At 38.0% G+C, this 19,382-nt stretch overlaps 2 protein-coding genes across 2 annotated transcripts; both read right to left on the reverse strand.

Moving 5' to 3' along the window:
• Positions 1 to 1,936: 1,936 nt before the first annotated feature.
• Positions 1,937 to 8,816, reverse strand: LOC144650875 (EGF-like repeat and discoidin I-like domain-containing protein 3). Its single transcript, XM_078510639.1, has 7 exons — positions 8,654 to 8,816; positions 5,992 to 6,079; positions 4,866 to 5,194; positions 4,302 to 4,440; positions 3,108 to 3,436; positions 2,495 to 2,638; positions 1,937 to 2,104 (listed from the first exon to the last, which is right to left on the reverse strand). The coding sequence occupies exons 1-7, from the start codon at positions 8,732 to 8,734 to the stop codon at positions 2,090 to 2,092; spliced, it is 1,125 nt and encodes a 374-aa protein (XP_078366765.1). The 5' UTR covers positions 8,735 to 8,816; the 3' UTR covers positions 1,937 to 2,089.
• Positions 8,817 to 10,976: 2,160 nt separating this feature from the next.
• LOC144650874 (EGF-like repeat and discoidin I-like domain-containing protein 3) lies at positions 10,977 to 16,511 on the reverse strand. Its single transcript, XM_078510638.1, has 7 exons — positions 16,316 to 16,511; positions 14,801 to 14,888; positions 13,820 to 14,151; positions 13,285 to 13,423; positions 12,643 to 12,971; positions 11,917 to 12,060; positions 10,977 to 11,151 (listed from the first exon to the last, which is right to left on the reverse strand). Exons 1-7 carry the CDS (start codon positions 16,397 to 16,399, stop codon positions 11,143 to 11,145), a joined length of 1,125 nt encoding a protein of 374 aa, XP_078366764.1. The 5' UTR covers positions 16,400 to 16,511; the 3' UTR covers positions 10,977 to 11,142.
• Positions 16,512 to 19,382: the final 2,871 nt, after the last annotated feature.

The following is a 19,382-nucleotide window of genomic DNA, read 5'->3' on the forward strand; positions in this document are numbered from 1 at the left end:
AATAATTTAAAAAATTAAACTAGATAAAATAAATAACCCTATTCGCCCGTTGAGTAGGATATTTAACGTTATCCTCTTTCCTACTAGTATTAGGTGAATAGTCCTGGCTGTTCTGAGAATTTTTTCAGCGGTGAGTTTAGTGCGGAGAAAACCAAAGGCTGTAGACAAAATTTGTTTCGTGAGTAAATGTGCTTCGTGAGTAAATTTTAAAGTTTGTACCTTGACTTAGATGTATGTATTAAAAACGAGCATCTAAAAAATGAAAGGCTAGTACACCACAATGACCGCTAAAAGACACTTCCAGGAATCGGACACTTGGTCATGGTCCCAGCCACATAAAACCCCCTCTACTCCTATTTATGGGGTACAGTGGAACCCCGATAAAACGATCTTCGATATAACGATATTCCCAATATAACGATGAATATGTTATGTCCCGGCAATAGTAAAATGTATGGGACGGAACCCCGATATAACGATTCCTCGATATAACGATATAATTTTACTGCCCCCTTGGCATATCGTTATATCGGGGTTCCACTGTATAAAGATTTGTGCCGCTGGATAGGGTTTTTAGTTTTTTATCCCATTTTGCCCATTGTGGTCCCTGCGTGAACCTTAAATTGAGCTTCTTTAACTTGATAAACTAAAATTGCAGTCCGTAAATGTTCAGCTAAACAAACGGATATACAATTGCGGATCTAGGGGAGGGGCCCTGGGGACCCTTATTTAAGGCCAGATTGAGGTCCGAAGGGCCAAGGAGGATTATTTTCGAGTGCTCCCCCCCTTATTCCATTCCATTTCGATGCCACGAAGTAGAAATAAAAATTACCTGTTCAAAAAATTCTTAGTAATCGTTTTTTCCATTGAATGCGGTGTCATTGGGTTTGGGCCTTAAAAAGAGTTTCAATTTTTGATTTTCTATCCTTTCCCTTATACGGTCAGACCAATGCCCCTCGTCCCTGACTTGTGATCGTTTCACTTTTGGATCAACTGGAATTCAACCAATTCCTAGTACAAGCCAAAGCTACTTTTCCTGAAACATTTTACTTAAAAGAAAATTTGTTTCTTCTGCCAATCCAGCACCAGGATTTCTGACGATTGTTCACAAAGTTCCTTCGGTGAATTATATTTTTTGACAGCGCCATGGAATCATTGCCCCAGATTTCAATTTGGTTTGTTTCTGGAATGAATCTGGCAGAACCGCTCTCGCTATTGCCGTTTAGTGTTTTGATTGGGCGGGGTGATTTATTTCGTCTCCTTTTGCGAAATATTTTGTAACATTTTGTCGAAATTCGAAATTTGTCGTGTATCGCCCTTCGCGCTCTGCACCGCGAAACCACCTGCTCGGTTGTTAATTTCCACATACCTTAAGGGTTTGTTTTTAATTTCTTAGTTCAGAAATCAAAGTTCTCAGAAATTATTTGATACCGGATTCCAGGTTTTTTTTTCCAGTACAGACACAGACACCTCAAGCTGTGATGAAGTGTAAGCGGGAACAAGCTGGATTCCGCGTGGGACATTCGAATTTAAATTGGCATGTTGCTTCAAAGCTAGTTTTCTCCCCGCAATTGTAGGTTGTGAGCTGCGAGAGAAAGCATTGATTACCCTGAGTGATCCCGAGGCTTGATTTGTTTTGTTGCAATCGTTGTTCAGGGAGAGTAGGAGAGATTAAAGGATGCTGCGAGGGGCAAGGTGGCGTGGACGTTTTGGAGTCACCCTCTCTTCACTGTCACAGTGCCTTTCTTTACCCAGGAGTGTACCTGCGACTTGTTAACCAACCTGACAAAAATGCTTTAGGAGTGGGGGAAGGGTTAGCTGTGATGGACAAGCACCCCATTCAGGGGAATAGGATGCTTAACTTGGATGATAGTCACTTCCTTCCATGGAACACGACTTATAAGCCATCTAAAGATAACAAGGAGATATAATGGACAATTTTTGGTTCTATACCCGCTTAACTTTATTTGATGTCAGCTTAAAATGGTTACAAAGCATTTTAATTGAGCAAAATGCTCCTATCGCTACTTATGCCATCTTTTCTGTTTGGCTCAGCTGTCTTAAGGATACCTTAACATGACACGATGAGCTATCCTTGGATGCCCTACAATGAAATAAAATAAGATAATATTAGTGAAGTCAAGTCAAGTGAAATGAAATAAAACAAAATAAAATAATAATAATCAACAGGCCTGCATCTTATTGCTCTTTATGGTATAACGCCAAATTCTCAAAAATATGTATGATAATCAGTAAAGGGAATAATATCTCTCTGCACAAGGAAATTGTTTTGAAATCGAATCAAATCAAAATACAATTACATCGAATTTAATCTCGAAAGCGATAAGTTAAGGATGTTGCATCCTCAAAAATTTCGCCCAAATGTGCCTGTTTTGATCTGTTTTTTTTTGTTTTGATAGCTTTATGGTTTCGACCACAATAAGTGTATTTTTTTCTTCGTAAAATTAAGTCAATATCTTCCCTTTTGTCTCACCTTGATAGGACAGCCGTACAACTCCACGCGCATGCTTATGTGTTTATGGTAGGACAGTGGATGGATTTTCACAAGTCGCGCATGGATTGATGGGACGAGGTCATGAACAACAATGGAATGTGGGTCATAGTTTCCAGGAAATATCTACAACAGAAACATCAACTCAGTAGAACATATATTAACAGCTGTAAGTGTCTCAATTCTGGATCAGTTCAATTGCTCTTTTAGTGAATGTCAGCACGGGTGGTGCCTAATGCCAATGTATCTATGTCATTTTAAATGCATTCTGAAGTTATTGTTTTGCTTTTACTGTCTTTGTTAGCAATAAATATATGTGTTCACCGTGGAGAAGATCCAAACAGTTAAGTTTCTGTTTTGGAATTTTGTGTTTGCATAAAAATGTGAATCGTGCACGGTCAACTTTTATGTCCAATGTAGGTCACGTGAGTAAAAAAATCCCCTAGCCATTAACATTTCTAGAACTTTATTACAATTTGTAAAAAATGGAGCTTCTATTGCTTATTTCATTTTCCATGCCATGATATTTATTTCTGAATATTGACAACTAAGCGTAGTTATGACTTCGTCTTAAAACGTATTAAACATGATATACCTTCTTTTGCCCATGGTTCATATGGTAGACCCAGTAGGGGCTGATGAGGCTGTAGGATATAGCATAGCTCGTCACCCACTGATCACAACAGTCTTGCCTCCCTTGCGTAGCTACTTTGGTGACAGTTGTCGGTTTGCCAAGGTCAATCTGAATCCACTGATTGGTGTCAAGGGTCTTGGCACACCAGGCCCCTGAATGACCCGAAGGCGCTACAAGGTTGAGACGGCCAAGCTTGGCAGCGGTGTTGGCATTGTAAATAGTGGATGCAGACAGAGCGCTATCTTTGATGCGGCTATCTTCCATTCCAAGCGACATCAGGCAATTAATAACTTAGAGATCATAAGCCAATAGATTAAATAAAGACAACGTAAACTTCTACTTCTACTTTTACCACTGCCACTGCTGCTGCTGCGACAGATGCTGCTACTACTGCTGCTACTTCTACTACTGCTGTTCCTACTGCTACTGCTACTGCTACACTAGTGCTATTGCTACCATGAATTCTGTTACTGCTATATAATGCTACTGCTTTTGTTGTTGCTGCTGCTGCAACTTCTACCTTTCATTCGGATTTTAGCAAACAGAGGTTTCATCCTCACTGCTGCTGCTGCGGCTACCATCACCACCACTACCACTACCACTCCCACTCCCACTACCACTACCACTACCACTACCACTACCACTACCACTACCACTACCACTACCACTACCACTACCACTACCACTACCACTACCACTACCACTACCACTACCACTACCACTACCACTACCACTACCACTACCACTACCACTACCACTACCACTACCACTACGGCTACCGCTACTGCTTCTACTCCTACTCCTACTGCTGCTGCTGCTACTGCTACTGCCACCTTGCGACTACTAGTGCTATTGCTACCACTACTTCTGTTACTGCTATATACTGCTACTGCTTCTGTTGTTTCTGCTGCTGCTGCTGCTTCTACTTTTCATTCGAATTGTCGCAAACAAAGGTTTTATTCTTAAATTTTGAAGGACTTGTACATATATCATACAGAACAATATAAAACAAATTCGATAATGGAATAGCCACACACTAGCGTTTGCCCTTAAAGGTAAGAACAACGTTAATTGACCCGGGATTGTAGACAGGGAGTGAAAGAGTGAAGTGATCTTTGAAGGGATTCCTGATCTGTGAACACTGAAACAAATTACCATTGCATCCATAGACCTCAGCCCTCATGCAGATATGACGTTGCCAGGACCTGGGATGGAATCGAACGTATGTGGCCTGGATATGGGGATGGAGAAAGATGTAAACTGGCGTGTTTCGATCAGCATTTCCTCCAAATACCTTAAAAAATGAATATGACCTGTTGTTAATGTTATGATACACCACATAACCACAAAAAGAGTTCCTTGTAATCACGGTAACAGCAAAAGCAGCAGTAACAACAACAACAACAGCAAAGAACAGCAACAGTAACAACAACAACAACAACAACAACAACAACAACAACAGCAGCAGCAGCAAAAACAGCAACAGTAACAAAAGCAGCAATCGCAACCACAACCCTTCTCTTCGAAAATTACATTTATTTTGAAAGACTAAATTTTAAAATGCATACAAGGAATGCCAAATGTTACCTTGATTTTTTTGAATACAATTTCGGAGAATTTGGTGTTAACGTTTGGTAATTACCTTATTTTGTTACCAGTGTGTTTGAGATTTGCATTTATATTAAAAGATAAAATTAAATGGTGAATGCACAATGGTACCTTGATTTGTCCATCAGAGAGTCTGTACCAAGACCAATGAACACCATCCACGCTGTACGATAAACTGTAGCTCATCACCCATTGGTTATGAGAATACGTCCCCTGAGTCGCAACTTTGGTCACTGTGGTTTCCCGCCCAAAGTAGACTTGCAGCCATTGGTTACCATCGTTACTGCGTGCGCACCAAGCTCCGATCTTACCCGAGGCAGGGATCTTGTTCAGGCGGGAAAACTGAGGAATGTGGTTTGCGTCGTAAGTTGAAGATGCGGACAGTGCACTGTCATGAAGATAGCCGCTTTCCATTCCCAGGGGAAGAAAGCAGCTGCAATCTGAAAAAATGCACGGTTTGATCAAATAAAACCATGGCTTAGAAAACATGCCCATTTCAGTGCCATTTTAAATAAACGGTTGATAGGGAGGTTTTACAATTAAGAAGGGCTAATAATTTCTCTAAAAGATAAATGAAGTTAGTTGGAAAATATATACAAAGTTCAAAAACGCAGGTCAGGTTTACTATTAGGGGGAAACGGCCTTGAACATAACTTAAAGGGACACTGTCACGGGGATTATAATGCTTTTTGGTAAGAAGTTTTAAAATTGGCGAAGTGGTCTTCTCGTACATGAAATGCACCTAGTACATCAAAATGAAGATATAAAGCCAGTTGTTGTTGAATGAAGAAGGGAGCCATAATATCTTTTAGGTGCTTTTCCAGTCCACAAGGGCAGAATTTGAAAAAAATCAGCCCGACTTTTTTAAGTTGAGATCTATCTGATGGTATCACAATAATATCACTTGTTTATAGCTTCAGTAAAGTGGCATAGTGATTTTTAACAAAATTGGACCACTTCGTAGGTTTCCATATGTCTTTTGGCGTTTGAGTTTTTTAAGTGAAGCTGGCGACACTGAATGTCCCTTAAATTAAAAGCTCAGAGCTCAGAAATCAGTCAAAACGAATGCAAAGATTAAAGCTATAGGAAATAAAACAAGTATAACTTCTTAATTTGTTAAATTTTACTTTGTGTCATTTAAAAACACTCATAACGAAGCATATACGCACTCTTGCTGTGTGCTAAGGAACTAATAAATTAAAGTCATGATAAACGAAGGCAGAATGTCATGCTGTACCCCCAATCGACCGCGCGGCATGACTATGTCCAGCGCTTCTCTTCTCAACAGAAATGTCATGTGCTGTGTCTTCTTTGTTATTGTACAGCTGAAATAAGCAGCAGAATAACATTTTAAAATTATTTCACAAAATGAAAAAAATTGGTTTATTTAAATAGGGCGGGAAAATGATTTTGATAGTTCTAACACTGCTAGTATCTCTCTTTAGCATCGTTTACACGGACGCGGGTATTAATCAACACGGTTTCATGACCTCGAAACCTCATCGACAACGACACGGTTTCGAAGTGTTTACACGAAACATATCATACCGTTTTCCAAGTGTTTTCGAACGTGATTGTAAAGCAAGCGCTGCACCCTGTGCGAGGTTCGTCATGTTTACTCTCCGCGATCCAGTCAATTTGTGGCAAAACACTTGACCGTTTTCAAATCGATGCGGTTTTGACGTTTACACGACCAATGAAACCGTATCGTTTTGAAATCGCTCCACTTTTGAGAGCGTTTTCAAAACGATCCGGTTTCAGTTGTGTCTTGATCGGTGCCGTGTAAACGAAAGGCGTAACCGCATCGAAAGCGATGCGGTTACAAACGAAACCGCGTCCGTGTAAACAGTGCCTTAATGATTGCGTTTACCGCGGAATAACAGTAAAAACATAGTTTGCTAACGTCTCTATAATTGTGGTTGTTGGATCTTACACATTACGCGCCCTTTTGGTCCCTTAGGAGTTCGGATAACATCACGTAGTTATCATTAGCATTTTTGTTTTACTTTATATTTAAATTTTCGGCGTCGTTACGGTCAGTTTCATCGTAGTGTTCTACGAATTGTACTAGCGCAGATTTCTCCAGTTTTTCTTCGCCTGTTTGTACAGAGTAATCCTTTCGCGGCCACTGCGCCAAAAAAATGTAAGTTTATGGTTCCTTTTCGCTACTTGTTAATTTGTGCTTTATAGTTTTTTCGTTATTTTGCTTTTCAGTTTAAACCTCTATTTCGAACTCAATATACTGTTTGAGAGTTTATTATTGTGTCTGTGTCTGGCCGCGAAGATTCTTAACGCATTATGGCAGCTACAGTGGCTCCCTGGGAAAGGCAAGGAAACCGACGAGTTATGGTTGTTAGCGGTTTAAAAATAGATTGTTTTGAGTTTTGACGCTCATTATTGATCGAGGAAGAATTTAATTAATAAATAAATAAAGAGGGAAATTTAAAAAGGCAAAATAGGCCAAATTTATAAGTATAGACTTTATAAGTATAGAAAATAGACTGTTCGAGTTTTGACGATCGTATTTAGAAATCACTAGTACTACTATAATTCCATACGTTACAGGACACCATGTATTTGACGCTGATTTGACTTGTCCCACTTTACTTGGAACTTGAATTCTATTCGACACGCTTGAAATGCGACCTATAAATTGGTTCAGGGCTTGAAATAAAATCAAACACAAATCTAACAAAATTTAGATATAGCAGGAAGTCGTTAAGGTCATTGCCCTGTATTACATTGCGCATCCTTACTACGCAGAATTTTACGGGTAATAAGCGCGCTCGAGCGCGCGCACATAAACAAAATGGCGGCTTTTTCCTATGTGGCTTAGTCCGCGAGAGAAGTAAATTGTCGCTTTCTCGTAAACGAGCCTGGTAACCTATCAATTTTTTCTCATATTTTAGGTGTAGCGATCAAATTCTTTCTTTAAAATGAAAACAGATCAATTTTTGGGTTTGAAAAATAAACTATCGCTAAAAACGTTAACGTGTACTTTGCTAGTACTCGCAGATGCATTTTAAAGGAATTATATGGAATATACAAGCCCTTCCTGCTCCTAAACGAATCTGGTGAACCCCTTTTTTATTTCAAAATTTAAGTTCCCTTAAAGTAATAAACCAGTAGGCGAAGTTTGGTTAAAAAATTGTGTTCAGTTCTATTTCAGGGCAATGACCTTTACAAAGCCCAAAGAACACTTAAAAAGTGAAAGAAAAATCACGAACTTACATATGATGTAGCACACATAATTGTTTGACGTACTTCCAACTTCGCATTACATTAGACTTAAGAAATGCAGGCGTTTGGTAACAAGAAGTTCTATTCTGAGCTTCAGAATAGAAGCAGTCGCATAACTCCGCCAGGAAATGATCTCGAACGCCTTTTACATGTTAAGATTGCGCCCGCGATGTAAAAATCAAAGAGAACTAAAAAGAACAGCTAAAACGACTGGAATATCTTTACCAAGAAGTAACTTATTCTTAAATCAGGAAAGTGAATAGTCAAAATAATCTGCAATTAGTCGATTCAGTGTGAATTAAGCCAGAAGTAAAGAATATCGAACAATATAATACAAGGGGGCTTTAATGTAGCGAGGGACCAAACAAGAATCCGTCTGTGACAGATTTTAAAGCCAGTCTTAGCTAGTCTTCAAAGGTTGTGCTAAACGTTAAGCAGGGATTTCGCTCGCCAGTAAAAGAACGAAAACCGGAATAACAACTTAACGCTTTGTCGGCGAAAACGGCTCGTGTTGTGAGCTAAACTGAATTTATAACGGACGAATGCTGTCTGTTTTTCTGAGAAGGATTGAAAATATCTCATTTTCTTCTCAGCTTTAAACATTCTCCTCGACTCGATCAATAACCATCTTTCCGCGATAATAATTAAAGCTCACTCACCTGATTTCCTCGAACAACTTTCGCTTCTAGAGAGACGATGAAAACAACGAGAAGAGAAATTACTTTCACGAGATGAACCATTTTAAAACTTTTTTCAGTGGAGATGTTTAAATGAAAGGAGACACCAAATATCCACAAGGAAAAATTTTAAACTGAACCTTGAATACACCTGGCTATCGTTTAGTAGAACGAGAAAATTCTCGCTCCGTTAATTTACAAGAAGCATTGTTCTTAAATGTTTAATTATAAACAAATAATTAAAGTTTTTTAAACTTATTTGATAACTCGGCAATTTTAACAGTATCTTTAACAATACCCTTAAAACCATTTTTTAATATTTTATACGGCGTTTTATTTTGAACTTTATTTTTTTTAACCAAAGATATAAACGTTAAATTTGATAAGCGTGCAATATTAATTGGGGAAATATAATTATATGCCGTCAAAACAACTACGTTTCGTATGCTATGCAAATACAATCCCTTTAAAGACTTAAGTCGCAGCTCGATATTTCAAACAACAATCTTAAAAGGTGCTATCAATACATGTAAATTGAGTATAAATATATTTGCCATATCAATTGTACACAAAGCGGGAACTTACTTTTTGAGTTTAAAAACTGCATCGATTCTTCATTAAAACATAATTTTAATTTTAAAAAATTTGTGTGAACAGTGGCGCGACTTTCATATTTACATTAGACGGATTTGCGCGAATAATTAAAACCTGACCCTTAAGTTCGTGAATTATAAAGAGCAAGATGCAAAATAGCTAAAAAAAAAATCGTTTTTCTCCATCAGTTGGCGGCTTCTTGTCCTTTGGAAATATTTAAAATCACTCACTTGATCAAGCAAATCTATCGAAACACCGCTGTTATGCAAAGTCGCGAGGAGACGTCTTGTAGACGCACTCCTTGATCAATTCAAACGGAAATTTAGGGCAGTACGAAAAAAACTTTTCAATTCGTTTATAACTGGAAAAAGGAAGTAGCGCTAAAATATTGACGAGCTCACGCAAATATTTAATACCATCGATGAGCGACATCGCAGAGAAATAGTCGCCGTATATACATTTATTTGCACAAGCCTTTGTTTACGAAGGGCATAAAGTAAGTAAACAAAAACAGACCGATTGTATACGAAAACGTTTATTTTTCCAAATGTCGCTGCATTTGCATGTTCTCATAAGGCTCCGTACCTTTCTTACTGCATATCAAATGCATAGAAGGAATCCCTTCCCGAAAAAGGAATAATTTCTAATGTGAATAGTGATTTGTATAATGTAATATGTGAACGTAGACCTGCCATTGTACAGACGATTTTTTTGCACAGGCAAAACTATGTCAAGGGTACGCAGAAAAAGGAAAATTTACGTTTCAAGCTAAATATTTACGTGACTAACAAGTGAAAATCCTTAGCGCACTATCGGAGCTTGGATGACGATAAACTTTAAACTGGTTGAGTTTGAACTTGTTAAAAAAGTATGTACTAGGCCGTAACAGTATCAAAATAAATGTTCTAATAAAAGGGCTTTTACATTCGGCGGTGCTCCGTGCAATTGTTTCACAATTTTGTTGCGACACAAACTGCAGTTTGGTCATTTATGGTTTTAGCATTGACTGCGGCAGTCAGCATTTTGCATTATACTCAACTGTAAGACATCGAAATTTAGTATGTGCTGTGGATAACAAGGCCTAGATGGGTGTCTGCATAAGAGCTACTTGACTTCCGGGACATTAAACCGCGCGAAACGGGAGCGGAGAAAATATTAATAATAGTTTTCGCCTTCCCCGTCTTGTATAGTGCTTCACACTTTGCCCCGCAAAAGCACCTGGTCTGCAGGCTACATCGCCATTTCTTTTAAGGTTGAGTATTTTAGTTCAAAAATCAAATATTCTAGAAATTATTTGACATTCGAGTTCTGTTTTTTCCAGTACATGCACTGGCATTTCGCGCAATGAAATGTAAACGTAAACCGGAAATAGCAATTCCGCGCGTGAAATTGGCGTTAGATTTGCAAGTTGCTTTTTTTTAATGGTTAATCAAGATTCCTATGCTGCGCCCCAATATTGTAAATTTAAGCCAGAGATCTTTCGGTTTGACTGTAATTTTTCGTGGAGAGAATTCCAACAGCCAACTTAAATTCTATCTCCCCTATAGAACTTATAAGTTGTGAGCTGCAAGAGAAAGCGTGAGCCTTTATTCCTGGTCTATGTTGTTGCATTTGCTGTTCAGGAAAATAAGCCATCTTCCTAAAGACTTTTAAGACCTTTTAATTAGAGACAATGAGAGGAGAGTGGACGAATGAGTAAGACATAAAACTGTTTGCTTCTTCTGCCTTTTTATTTCCCCTTTTAAAAACTAAAAAATGCTACATAGGCGTTTAAATTGAGCAAACGTGGAACATTGCTCCTATCACTACTTATGCCTTCTTCTTCGTCTGTTTCGGCTGCCTTCAGTTTGTTTCCACAGCTACACAATGAGCGTTTCTTAGATGCCCTACAATAAAACAAATAAAACAAATAAAGATAAGATAAAGTAAAGTAAAGCAAAGCAAAGCAAAGCAAAGCAAAGCAAAGCAAAGCAAAGCAAAGCAAAGCAAAGCAAAGCAAAGCAAAGCAAAGCAAAGCAAAGCAAAGCAAAGCAAAGCAAAGCGAAGCGAAGCGAAGTGAAGTGAAGTAAAGTAAAGTAAAAAAAGTAAAGTAAAGAAAGGTAAAGAACGTAAAGTAAACAAAAGGAAAGGAAATAAAGCAAAGTAAAACATCCTTTTAACAATATATCACGACATTTTCAGTAAAAAATTCAAAAATAATTGTTAAAAAAATAATGTTTGAGTCTTAAAGCTGACTGAGTTATGTAGTACAAAAAGAGAAAGGTTTAGGATGTGAAATGACTTTGGAGCGCTAAGATAAGGTGAAATAAGAAATTTCAATATTTCTTTGAACATCATCGAAAGGTAACAAGAAAATCACTTAATGTAAGACAGTTTTTCTTCCTGACAATTTCGCCCAATTTGACCAAAATTTATTTTTCCGAAGAATTACCTCATTAAAAAAATGTCTCTGAAGAGTTTCAGAGCTTCTAGATTTTAAAATTTTCTGGAGGGCATGCCCACAAAACCCTCTAGAAAGATTTTGCCTCGTCTGTGCAAACGTCTGGTTACGGCTGTAATTGTAGGTATTGTCTACCTCAGTAACCTACTATTAAGGTTATCATTACAGGTCAATGTAAAACGAGACTTAACACGACTTTTGTCAGTCTTACCTTGATAGGACAGCCGTATAACTCCACGCGCATGCTTATGTGGCTATTGTAGGACAGTGGATGGATTTTCACGAGACGTGCGTGGATTGATGGGACGAGGTCATGGACAACAATGGAGTGAGGGTCATAGTTTCCAGGAAATACCTACAACAGAAACATCAGCTTCATCAAAGATACATTATCAGCTCTTCTTTAGGAAGGTGGGTTGGTGGGTCATGTGATCAACCAATTAACCATTTCGGCTTGCATTTGTTCTAATCTAGATGCAGTGAAAGTTCTCCCTCTCCTCTCTTCTCCCCTTTTTTTGGTCCTACTAGTCTAGTGCTGGCATTTTCAGTGGGCTGGACCAAAGTGTATCAAGGATTTTTTCATGCAATTTCCATACTTGTACAGAGCGGCTATGGGCCTTTGCCAATAGCCAGATTTGTCCAATCTGTTTTTGTTCTTATCGTCCAGTACACAGAATTCAAGCAAAGCAGCACTGGTGGAAAGGCGAAAAGGCTTAAATGCAGTTTTTTTCAGTGAAGAAAAGCTCTGATTAGTTTCTGTTAACATCCTTTTCACAGCCCAATTTCATGTCCAATTTCGTCGAGGAAGTTAAAAATGGAGATATTCGTTCCTAAGTCTTAAATAAAATTTCCAGTCAAAAACTGTCCGTTTACGACTACAGTTTGACAACTGAACACGGTTTAACTGCGTTTTAAAACGATTTTCAATACGCCATACCTTCTTTTGCCCATGGTTCATATGGTACACCCAGTAGGGGCTAATGAGGCTGTAGGAAACAGCATAGCTCGTCACCCACTGATTACAACAGTCTTGCCTCCCTTGTGTAGCAACTTTGGTGACAGTTGTGGGTCTTCCAAGGTCAATTTGTATCCACTGATTGGCGTCTAGTGTCTTGGCACACCAGGCCCCTGAATAGCCTTTAGGTGGTACCAGGTTAACACGGCCAAGCTTGGCAGCGTGGTTGGCATTGTAAATGGTGGATGCAGACAGAGCGGTATCTTTGATGCGGCCATCTTCCATTCCAAGAGACATCAGGCAATGATGAACTTAAAGAGAAATCATAAAGAAATAGGTTGACTGAGGACAGAGTAAGCTTATAAACCTGAACTCCGCAATGCTTGGAACATTTAGTCATTTCATGCTTGAACCATAAAGCAGAGAAAAGTCAGTTGCTGACCTTCAACAGAAAAAGTTAATCTCAGATATCTTTATTTACCCTTAAGGGCGCAAGAAGAAGGTACTAGATGATGCCCAGTTTTTGCATTATTTTATCTTACATCTGAAAGTGTCAAGAGCTTTTTGCGAGAATTATCCTTTTGATTGCTGAAACTAATCTGTGCTGACACTGAACCAAATTACCATTGCATCCATAGACTTCAGCCCTCATGGAAATATGACCATGCCAAGTCCTTGGATGGAATCGCACGTATGTGGCCTGGATATTGGGATAAAGGAAGTTGTAAACTGGCGTGTTTCGGTCAGCATTTCCTCCGAATACCTACAGGAAAAATAAACAATTTAACTGTATTTTAATGTCCCAATACATTGACATAACTTCTAAAATACCACATTGTAATTAAGGAAACATTAAGCAGAGGTATAAACGGCATCAAAAGAAGCGACTATAGAATGGGAAAGGAAAGCTACAGCAATAGCAGAAAAGACAACAGGAACAGTGCTATTAACAGTACCAACACAAAAAACAACAACTACAGCAGCATCAACAACCAAAACTGCAACAACAACAACAACAACATTATAAGCAACAACAGCAGCAGCAGGAACAATAACAACAACAGTAACGAACAACAACAAAAAACTACAAATAAAAGCAGCATAAGCGGCAGCAACAGCAGCAGAAAAAGCAAAACATCATTTATATCATCAATATTACCTTGATCTGTCCATCCGAGAGTCTGTACCAGGCCCAATGAATGCCATTCACACTGTAGGACAAACTATAGCTCATCACCCATTGGTTGCAACAGTCATACCTTCCCTGAGTCGCAACTTTGGTCACTGTGGTTTCGCGCCCAAAGTAAACCTGCAGCCATTGGTTACCATTGTTACTGCGTGCGCACCAGGCCCCAGCCTTACCCTTAGGGTTGATTTTGTTCAGGCGGGAGAGCTCAGGAGTATGATTGGCGTCCCAAGATGAAGATGCAGACAACGCACTGTTAGGAAGATAGCCGCTTTCCATTCCCAAAGGAAGAAAACAACTGCAACCTGTAAGAGATTAAAAGATTTGTTTAGAAACAGCGGCCCAGTTCAACAACATTCCAAGCAGTAGCCTTCAAAAACTAGTTTTGACTTCAAGGGAACGTGTTAGTGTTTTACGATTACGGCATTGTAATTTTATAAAGATCAATATATATTTAGCTGTAACTTTAAAACTTTTTGAGAAAAAGGGATAAAGAGTAAACAACTATCACTTCTTTCTTTATTTTCTAGATTTTGTTATTTTACCGGTAATAACGCTTAAGTCCGCTTATTGGCGCAGTTGCTGTATGTCAAAGAACTGATTAGTTAGGATAACGAAAAGCAAAGGTACACACCATTCATGCCATAGAAAATACAGCCAATCAGAATACAGGAAAGCCGTTGTATATTCGACGGTATTCAACCCAACCTTCCCATAGTGCGCTGCGACTGTATTCTCGACGAAATTTAGTAAGCGTATTTTCTATGACATGGTATAAAATAGTTTCACAACACTTTCTCGTGGTATACTATGGAATATCCCACTTGTCACTTGTATTTTCTTTGTATACACACTCGCCTAAAGGCTCGTGTGTATACCGAGAAAATACAAGTGACTCGTGGGATATTCCATAGTATACAACTCGAAAGCGTTGCATAACTAGTATATATTTACCCCAGATAGACCTTGCCCCATGAGTATATCCAGTGCTTCTCTTATCGAGAGATGAATGACCACTTGTGTCTTCTTTCGCGTCAAACAGCTGAAATTAACAGAAAAACCAGGAGCTATATCGCTTCTCATTGTGCAAAATGGAGCCTTTTTTCAGAGATGGTAAAGGTCTTAGTACATAGCACTTGAAATAGTCACAACAACATATTTTTTCTTTCTTTCAAACTCTTTGTTATCCATCTGTGCATATTTATAAAAGTATATTCCTCTTTCTTACCACTACCACTGCGAGAAAGCTAATGCCATACTTTCTTAAAGATTGGACATATTAGAAAGCTGTGGGACCTAATCTTACTAACGCACTTCTGTTTAAGAAAATACTGCATGACTACTGAAGCAAGGCGCTGCTTGTTGATAAACATAGCTTTCTTACCGCTTCGATTGAAGGAATTTTGGTTCCTTGTGAAAGACACATCAGAGACAGCAAAAATATGATCGCCAAAAAACGGGCCATTTTAAAACGTTTCCTCCTTTTTACACTAAGGAAAACTTTCGTTTGTGAGTGGCTTGCAAGATAAGTATTCTACCTTAAATTAGCTTGGCCATATACAGAAGCGCACGAAAATAGTCTTGTTTCGATATCTTATAGCTCTGCTGTCAGTTACTCGACAGAAATGTGCACTTCCGGAATCACACCACTCACTTCCCTTATTTATCTTTTAACGAGAGATCTGAGTCTCTTGATGTATATGTTCTACGTAAGGAAACCGACAAATCATGGTTGAGTTTTAAATTTTGCCGTATAACTTGAGAGAATATTAGTGTAATTGATTTGCATACCTCTTTGTTCTGCTCAAATACATGGAAATGCACTTTATTTATTTGATATTACTGAGAATGTTTATCGTAATGGATCTTGCAGACATGGCTCCAACCTGGTTCTTTGTCAAGAGAAAAGAAATGGCAGTCGATAACTCTCATCAATCTCAAAGAGTAATAAAAAAAAAGTTTTTTGGTTGGGTTTAAACAAAACGAACTAAATGACTGATGTTGTCTTTAAGGATCACCGAGTTTTGAGATTGGGAGCAAAAGCACCATGAAAAAAAAAAACTCTATAATGTTTTGAAGAGGAAAATCAATTTTTTCTTGATATTTGCATAGTAGCCACGATGTTGCCAGCGCCGAAGACTAAAAACATTGACAGGGGACCATCAATCAATTAAGTGTCATTGAATTGACCCGGAAGTGACTCAACATCGAGAATAAGATGACGAAGCCTTTATAAACGGAAGTTTGTAACTAAGTGGGAAAACCGGGATAACAAGAAAAAAGCCTTAAAACTCAGTGTTTGTGCCGAACAGTTGTACGTAAAGTCTGACTGGAAACAGAACTTAAGAAATGAAATTTTCGGCGGGAAAAGGTACGCTATTATACTAAGTAGAGTTTAACTGCGTTTAGCGGGCGAAAATAAGTCGATGTTCGTTCATCTCTGTAACAGAATCCAAACCGTTCACTCACCTGATTTTCACTTTGAGTAATTTTCGCTTCTAGCGGGACACTGAGTACAATGAGGACCGAAATTATTTTCCCGAAACGAAACATTTTGGACTGATGTCATGGATAACGATTGCAAAACGCAAGAAGATAACGAAGGTCCCACAGGAAGTAGATTTAACCTTAGTAAAACGAGAAAATTCTCGCCGCTATTATTTACACTGGTCACACTTCCAACTATTTATTTAAGACAGCCTATTTGATGACAGCCCTGGGGATGAGTGGGGGGGGGGGGGGGACAAAATGGGTTTGTAGTATAGGGTATAGGGTCAACTTAATTAGTTGGTAGAAAGAGGGGGGGGGGTGGTATTGTTTTGAGCTCACAATTGGTGTTAAACATGATAAATTCTAATGCGTAATGGATTTCTGTTGGCCGTCACGCGTTTGCTATAAAAAAGGCAAATTCTATCACTTTGCTGTTTCAGACTATAAAACAAATCCAAAAACCAACGCTTTATGAGCATCGTAGCCCTACGGTTACATTACATCGCGTAAGGTGGCGGGGTTGTTTAAATGATTGAAAACGGAAGCGTGACATTATATTTACACAAGCAGGAATATCCGGTGATATATACTATAATTTACCATCTTTATTATTTATTACTCACTTGATGCTTCTACATTCGACATTCTTCTTCGACATTGCTGATCCTAGCAGTATGCGGACGCAATTCACATATGAACCTGGTAAATGGCCCAGCTTACTACGAGTCTCTCTCTCGATTTTTTCTTTGTCCCACGCTCGGGTGACATAATGAACATTTCATCTTTATCATCTCTTTGGACTTACATTACCACCACAGAATAAAAACTGAGCTAAATTTTTGGTTCCAGATGAAAGAAAATTTAAACTGAAGTTGTTTCTCACATTCACCTGACTTTTCCCTCGTTTTGAAATACTTTAGTATTATCAACACTATCATTACATTCTTATAAGTACGGTTCGCGACCCTTGAAGAAGTAAGGCTATTGTTCTGTAGCTGAAAATCGAGTTTTAGTTTGTTTCATATCCAATTCTTAACAGAAGCGAAGACATCTTTTCTAGATCTTGAACGTCGCGATCAAATATTTTGTCAGGTACTAAAACTTGCCTACCAATGAACATTTCTATCAACAAGTGGCATTGCGATATTTGCATATTGTTACATCCCGTCTGCGAAAACTTTTGTTTGCCTACTTTATTCAAATTTAAGAAATTTTGAGAACACGTCTACATAGTGCACAGAGCGACAGGACCAAATTGTCAGGTCGATTAAATTTGAATTTGTAGAAACCTCCTGACTTCAAATACATGTACTGCTGTTATCGCATGTTCACATTCCGTAAGTCCTTGTAAAAAAAAGAGACCGGTATAACTATAACTATTTTTGAAGCAAGAGCTGTTGATCTTTTAGCGAGACATCTGTATTGACATTATAAAGTTGTTCCAGCTTGCATTAAAATTCGACGTGAGTTCTGTAAATTAAAAAACAAACATAAAGATAACTGCCAAATATCGTCTTCAATTCCTCATTCAACTAGCCTCTGAACGCAGACGATTTTTTTTATGACAAAAGGTCGTCTGCGTTTAGAGGTTAGTATCAACTGGTTTGCAAACGATCGATGCGATAGAGACGATAGGGGCTATCGTATGAGAACCAACCTTTAAAAATAAAACTGCTGAAGCGATCTGTGAACTCCAGTCGTGCTGATTCCTTTTGTGTTGACACGCGGTATTCTCTGTTTAAATCACTTCTACATGAAGTTACATGTGCACGTTATATTCATCGGTAAGGTATCTTGATGTCTGATATTTGTTTTTACTGACTCTGCTTACTTTTCTGTAAATATTCTTTCGAATTTGTTCTTTTTTTAATCCTAGTTCAAGTATCAAAGCACGTAAATATTTGGCGAACTCAACTCAGTTTATATTTCGCTTTAAGCTTTAACGAAGAAGCTTGAATGTCAAGATCAAAACATTTTCTAAAAGAGGGCTCTTAAAGTATGCAAATGAGGTAATAGACCGTGGACGTTCCGTGACATTATCCATTACTTGAGACTGCAGTCTTTTATGAGATTTATCTTTGCATATTTGTGTGCACATAAAATAGGCTATACTTTGTTCATCGCTCATAGAAAAATACGAGTTTGGGGACGTTTTATTCATTCATTAACGACTAAATAGTATACTGATTCTTTCGATCAGTTATGCAAATAGAAACTATGTTTAACGTTTTAAGGCCTTTTGTTTTGTGCAATGCACGAGTTCCTCCTGTTAATAGTAAAAATGTTAATTAGTTAAAAAAAAATAACAAACTACCATGATACCAGTGCTTTACATGAAATGAAGCTCACTTTAACACCTGAGTGATTTGACGTCACATACACAAATACGAGGCGACTCTTAAAAAGTTTTATTTTTTTACAGGATTTCCTGAAAACGAGACAACGTGTTATTTGGAGTTTACAGTATCATTTGTAACATATCACAATACTAATTAATGTAAATATATTAGTAAACTGATTTAATATTTGTTAACATTGGACAAAAGGGTTCTGTATTTCAGATGAGTATAAATCAAGTTATCATACTTGCCATGATTGAAATAACTCTTGCGTATCTTCTAGTAGTGCAGAGATCAGTAATTGTTGATAAATAAACCACCGCATGCTTCGCCAATGAAAGTTAACTGAAATTGTGAACCAAAACTTCAGTTAAATTTTATCTTTACAAAATTCCTTTGATGCTGCCGTTTGCTGGTTTATCTACGCACTAATGAAAGTTTTAAAACTTATTGCTTAGGGGCATTTTTTCTAGGCTACATTTTGAACTGTTACAGCAAGTGAATTTTGCAAACTACGATTGTTGACTTTCTTTGTTTCGGCTGTTATTGCATTTTGTGGCTCACTTTCTCTCAACCGAATTTGTTCGACCATTTCTAAGGCTCTACAATCGAAAACATTATATTATTGTTTTCTTATCTTAATTGAATATTTTATAGTGTTGATGTTTTTTCTGATTGGCCTGATGTGTTAAGAGATTCAGTCGATA

The sequence above is a fragment of the Oculina patagonica genome, chromosome 4 (genome assembly GCF_052425735.1).
Source record: "Oculina patagonica isolate OP01 chromosome 4, crgOcupat, whole genome shotgun sequence".
Taxonomy (NCBI): Eukaryota; Metazoa; Cnidaria; class Anthozoa; order Scleractinia; family Oculinidae; genus Oculina; species Oculina patagonica.

What these genes read in the sequence shown, in the direction of transcription:
- LOC144650875 (XM_078510639.1), bottom strand. Translation starts at nt 8,734, where the DNA reads ATGGTTCATCTCGTGAAAGTAATTTCTCTTCTCGTTGTTTTCATCGTC. An exon ending in TGCCGCGCGGTCGATTGGGG is followed by an intron (nt 5,195 to 5,991) that starts GTACAGCATGAC and finishes GCATTTTTTCAG; the next exon opens with ATTGCAGCTGCTTTCTTCCC. An exon ending in TCTCTGATGGACAAATCAAG is followed by an intron (nt 4,441 to 4,865) that starts GTACCATTGTGC and finishes TCATTTTTTAAG; the next exon opens with GTATTTGGAGGAAATGCTGA.
- LOC144650874 (XM_078510638.1), bottom strand. Translation starts at nt 16,399, where the DNA reads ATGTTTCGTTTCGGGAAAATAATTTCGGTCCTCATTGTACTCAGTGTC. An exon ending in TGGGGCAAGGTCTATCTGGG is followed by an intron (nt 14,152 to 14,800) that starts GTAAATATATAC and finishes AATCTCTTACAG; the next exon opens with GTTGCAGTTGTTTTCTTCCT. An exon ending in TGAACCATGGGCAAAAGAAG is followed by an intron (nt 12,061 to 12,642) that starts GTATGGCGTATT and finishes TTTCTGTTGTAG; the next exon opens with GTATTTCCTGGAAACTATGA.